This window comes from Psammomys obesus, unplaced genomic scaffold, assembly GCF_907164565.1.
Source record: "Psammomys obesus unplaced genomic scaffold, mPsaObe1.curated_primary_1811, whole genome shotgun sequence".
NCBI classification, from domain to species: Eukaryota; Metazoa; Chordata; class Mammalia; order Rodentia; family Muridae; genus Psammomys; species Psammomys obesus.
The window spans coordinates 44,688,676-44,694,420 of NW_026585895.1; the positions used below are offsets into that span (position 1 = coordinate 44,688,676).

At 41.8% G+C, this 5,745-nt stretch overlaps 1 protein-coding gene across 1 annotated transcript; it reads left to right on the forward strand.

Annotated features, from left to right (window-relative positions):
• Positions 1 to 3,609: 3,609 nt before the first annotated feature.
• On the forward strand, positions 3,610 to 4,563 carry LOC129671202 (olfactory receptor 1B1). The gene has a single exon (XM_055599884.1). It carries the CDS (start codon positions 3,610 to 3,612, stop codon positions 4,561 to 4,563), a length of 954 nt encoding a protein of 317 aa, XP_055455859.1.
• Positions 4,564 to 5,745: the final 1,182 nt, after the last annotated feature.

The following is a 5,745-nucleotide window of genomic DNA, read 5'->3' on the forward strand; positions in this document are numbered from 1 at the left end:
CACACACACACACACACACACACACACACACACACACACACACACACTCAGTTACATCCATGACCCATCCATTTGGAATGTCATCTGCTCTCTGAGTTAAACGAAAGGCCCTTTCATTTTCACCTAGAAGTGTTTTGGTGTGTCAGGCCTCATAATTTTGCTACCACCTTAACAAACTTCTCATGGCCTCAGCCCCTCTCTGACTCCATCTAAGGCTGAAATTAAACAAGTTCCAAATATGACCCACTGTCCCTTTGCTCATATTCATGATATTACACGTTGCAGTGTTTTAATCCAACATTTATTTCTTTGTTTTGTTTCTTGAGACAGGGTTTCTCTATCTAGCCTTGGCTGTCCTGAACTTTCTTTGTAGACCAGGCTGGCCTCTAATTCACAGAGATCCACCTGCCTCTGTCTCCCTGAGTGTTGGGATTACAGGCATGTGCCACTGTGCCTGGCTCCAACATTCGTTCTTTATGCTATTCAGGCCATGACTTCTTTGTGGCTTCTGTGTTGAGTTGTCTTCATGTCTTATCACAAGTTAGCTATCAATAATGGTAGAAGAGTTGAATCAATCAATCAATAAATGAATAAGTAAGTGAGTAGTTTTCATAGTATGTGACTGCCTGTTGTACTAATTAGTAAACATTATTTCCAGGCAGCCTGTGTGAGAAAAATACTACTTGATAATAATTCATATATTATCTAAATGCCTAACATGATTAATTAATCCACCTCTATCCTTTATGGTTTTCACTTGACTCTTTCCTGTAACCTGCTCTCCAATTCCCTTTATCCTTCCTGGTTCCTTCGTGTGTATTCCTTGCTCTCCATTGTATATAACTCGGAGCTTCATTGCATATAGTTCCTTCCACAGGAACTAAGGAACAAACTCTCAGCCCTTTGTTGTAACAGTTGGTTTGCCTTGGAATGGAGGCTTCTGATTTACACTTAGGAGCAGTAAATACATCAGTAAAGATTTATGACTGAACGTGACAGTGTAGCCTGCTTTTGTGGAGGCCGTAGTTAAAGGAACGGGGAAAAGAAGTGAATATAAGATAAAACTGATAATTTTTTGGCATTGTGAAAGCTAGCTTAGCAGGTAGAGAATTTTCAAATAAATTTATGCCTGACTTCTCTATGTCCTGCCATCCAAGTCTGTCGTGTCCTCAGCAATAGAGTCTTATCATCCAGTTATGTTGAGCAACCAAAAGTATGGCACCAGCCTCTTTTGTTCTGGGTGCTTCTGGGGTCTCCTTGACCAACAGCTCACAGGGAGGCATCCCATGCTTGGTACTGCCATTTTCATTTAATAACCAATGTCTTCCGGGCATGACATTGCTCATCTATGCAGGATACCTCTGTTCAAACTTCTTTTAAAAACTATTGTTTATAACTTGCTCACTGGTGGGTTTTCAAGGCTTCTTTGTATATCCTTAGTTTGGGTTAATTTGCCCTCTACTTTCTTATCCCCCCCCACTCCGCAGCCCCCATATCCACCTAAACCTTTAACCCTCACTATTGGCTCCATGCTGTTTCATATCACATATGCTCTGCTGGCCTCATAAATTATATTTTTAACCTGTATTTCAAGATAGTGGTTTCCATATAGCTTTTTCATAATCTATCATTTTGGTTTATCACTTCCCCTGATCCCTCATTTCCCTCCCTTCCCATCATCCTCCATGCTTGTAATGTTTATTTTCTACTTTTAGTCTTTGAAGATGTTAAACATAATTTATAACAATAAATTGATCTTGTCATTTTTTTATTATTAACTGATTCATAATGAATAGCTTTTAGGTATGCTTTTCTTCTTTCTTTTTTTCTTTTTTGTTTTTTGAGACAGGGTATCTCTGTATAGCCTTGGCTGTCCCAGACTCACTTTGTAGACCAGGCTAGCCTCAGACTCTCAAAGATCTGCTTGCCTCTGCCTCCTGAGTGCTGAGATTACAGGCATGCACCGCCAAGCCCCAGCTTAGGTATGCTTCTTAATTTGAAAACTTTGGTAGATTTTATCTGTGAGCTTTTTGTGCAGTGTGAAGCTTGTAAGTCCCTGAGAAGAAGTGTTACATTTGCTTCTATATAGTCCTCCAATGTGTTTACCTGTCAGAGTATGATTTTTCTTCCTAATCGTTTAGTCTGAGGTGTCAGTATATTTTGTAAATTATTTGTGCACAGATCCATAGCTGCATTCCTATGGGAAATGTTTCCTAACTAATGTAGTGAAGGCTGAAGTGCCAAAGTTTCTATGTCGTTTTTCACATCTAGTATAGATATTTATAGCATGTAGAACTAAGTCTATATCAGCACCTATCTGTACTGACTCCTGCCTGTGTACCCCTGTCACTGAGAGTTTAGCTTTCAGAATGTCTGGAATTCACCCAGTGGTTTCTATTTCCTGCATCACACATGCCTGAGATCTTATTCTCAAAACCACATAGAATGTTATTACTCAAGATTGACTTGTATCCATTGTTATTGTCTTCTACCATTTATTATAGACCCTTGAATTTTCATTTCGTTCTTAAAAGAAGGATCATCCCAATATTTCCTCCAAATCAGTTTCTGGGCACAGAGAAAGGAAATGGGAGGGGGAAGGGTGGAGGGAGGTAGAGAGAGGCAAGAGGGAGAGAGAATGAACTAGAGAGATACACAGGTGTCAGAGTTCATGATGCTCACACATGCTTTGTGTCCTGGGAGGCGAAATATGGAAAGAGAGACTAAGAATTGATGATTAAAACTGTGTACAAGATAGATTGGACTGCTTGGGTTTGATTTTGAAGCTCCTGTCTATTTAATCATGGAGTCATGAGCCTAAAGGTTGCTCTCATGCCACTGTGGAAGCCCTGTCAGAACAGCTACACAGAGACACCAGGAACGAGCCTTTGGAAATTAGTACTGGCTAAAGATTCCAAAAATTAAGTAATGGTAATAGATTAGGAACAAAGGATAGACATAAGGGAAAACACAGAAAACAAAGAGTGATATGGAGAGATGAGGCAGGAATTCTTTCAGATGCTGGTTCATGCAGATAAAAATGGGAACAATTTAAACACAAGAAAAAAAGAGGAAAACTAGGGAATCTCAAGACAGTTCAAGAAATTTCACTTTAAAAGTTAACTAGTTGGAAGGAACCATTTCTTTATATGTTGTGTTTCTTAAAGGTTATCTCTACAGGCTCAGAGAGAAGAAATCATGAAGTTGACATTGAGGTAAGGTGTGGATGGAGCCCAAAGAGCTGAAAGCAGTGGATACAGGTAATTGTTTCATGATGATTGCCATTGGTAGGAGATAAACCAGACTGCATGTAAATACAAGAACGAATGAAGGGTTCCTCACTGTAAGATTCTGTAAAGATGTATAGGTGTGTAGATCATATGAAATGAACTTCTAGAATGGGTTGGGAAGATAGACATAGGAGAGAAATGACTATAATAATTAAGAAAATTACTTAGAGAAGTAAGTATATATAGAATTGAAAGTAAATATTTAAGGCCCTTGAATGACATTACTAAGTTAGGTAGAAACGGTCTGATCGTTAACCTCTGACCTCTGACTTAGGTTTTGATCTAACATCTTTTTGAGGCAGGATCTCTGTTACTCATCATGAGCTGTGCCCCGAATGCTTCACATTCTCCCATCTTCTTGCTCCTTGGGTTCTCCAGGGCTGGTGTGCCCCACAGTTTCCTCTTTCTTTTGTTCCTGTTTATTTACCTGACCACCATATTGGGAAATGTGACTTTGGTACTACTCATCTCGTGGGACTCCAGGCTCCACTCACCTATGTATTATCTGCTGCGCGGCCTGTCTGTGATAGACCTGGGACTGTCCACAGTCACCCTGCCCCAGCTGTTGGTTCATCTGGCATCGGATTCCCCAGCCATTCCTGCAGCCCGCTGTTTGACTCAGTTCTTTTTCTTTTATGCATTTGGAGTCACAGACACGCTGGTCATTGCTGTCATGGCTCTGGATCGCTACGTGGCCATCTGCGACCCTTTGCACTATGCTTTGGTGATGAGTCGACAAATCTGTGCCCGCTTACTGGCCTTGAGCTGGGTGGTGTCCATGGCACACACCATGCTGCACGTGGGACTCATCCTGCCGCTGTGTTGGGCTGGAGACGCTAGGGGCAATGTCAACCTTCCTCACTTCTTTTGTGATCACCGGCCACTCCTGCGAGCCTCTTGCTCCGACACACATTCCAACGAGCTGGCTATATTCTTGGAGGGGGGCTTCCTCATGCTGGGCCCTTGTTCCCTTATTATACTTTCCTATGCTCGAATCGGGGCCACCATCTTACGATTGCCTTCAGCTGCTGGTCGCCGCAGAGCAGTGTCCACCTGCGGATCCCACCTCACCATGGTTGGCTTTCTCTACGGCACGATCATTTGGGTCTACTTCCAGCCTCCCTCGCAGAACTCCCGGGATCAAGACATGGTGGCTTCAGTCATGTACACCGCCATCACCCCATTGGCTAACCCATTTGTTTATAGTCTCCGCAATAAGGACGTCAAAGGTGCCCTCCGCAGACTACTGAGTCAGGGGAGAGTGGATTCCTGAGTAGCCTGCGTGTAGATGTTAGGTAGACGAGGATGGGCATGGGCGGGGTTTGATCATGGCTGGTTTGAGGGACAGTAAGAGGAAGCAGTAGTCTACAGAACTGAAGCTGCTCCTAATTTGGTTCATGTCAATGTTGTGCTATGATAGAGCGGTGAACATTCCACATTAACCCCCAAATATGACAAGGGCTACTTTACTTACATGTCCCTCATACATCTTCATTGGGCTAATTATCTCCATCATCAAGCCTCGGCTGCTTTGATTTCAGAGATTTTTAAAGAATATGAAGGTAAGATTTTGAAATTACGAGTAAAATCAAGCACACTGGAGTCAAGTACAGTGACACTTAGTGTGACATGCTTTCATGCAGCATGTGTTGGTGCACATAGACAGGAAGTGACAACACTAAGCTGGGTGGGCAAATTCACTACTTATTCTAGTTAATGAACAAGCAAATGTCCATTAATGAGTGTGGAACGATGGTCATAATTCTATTTCGTATGTCTGCCCCAATGTTCATGGGTCACTTTGATGTGAACGTCTAACTGAAGTTCCACTTTATATATTTTAAATCATGTCCAATATTTATTTTATAAACAAAGTGCAGATAGACAAGTATAACAAAACTTAACTACTTCATAGAAGAAGGGGAAGAAGAAGAAGAAGAAGAAGAAGAAGAAGAAGAAGAAGAACAACAACAACAACAACAACAACAGCAACAACAACAACAGCAGCAACAACAACAACAACAACAACAACAACAACAGCAACAACAACAACCCTAGCATGGTTTGGCTTAGTTTTCTGGTGGCTAGAGCCTGGCACCAGTTACATGGTCATTACAAGGTCATTCTGATAGTCAGATTCCATCTTCATGCACCAATGTTAGCCTTTTTGCTTTACACTGAGGAGTCACAGAACACCTATGCTTCTAATTTATGAGAAGAACTCCAGACACCTGAAGAGGCAGAATGATCTTAGGCACTTTCAACATCACTGCTCAAGCCAAGGTTTCATCTTCTCTGCTTCTACTTCCTGAGTTTTCTGACTTGTATACTCTTTTTTGGGTGCCCTACCCATCTCAGGGCACTTCTTCAAGCCTGGGATCTTTTCAGTTCAAGTTCAACTTCCACATTTCCCCCGTTTACTTATGCTCTATCTTCTCACTACTCATGTATTTAT

Bases quoted from the DNA above. Each gene is read 5' to 3' on its own strand.
- LOC129671202 (XM_055599884.1), top strand. From the start codon at position 3,610: ATGAGCTGTGCCCCGAATGCTTCACATTCTCCCATCTTCTTGCTCCTT.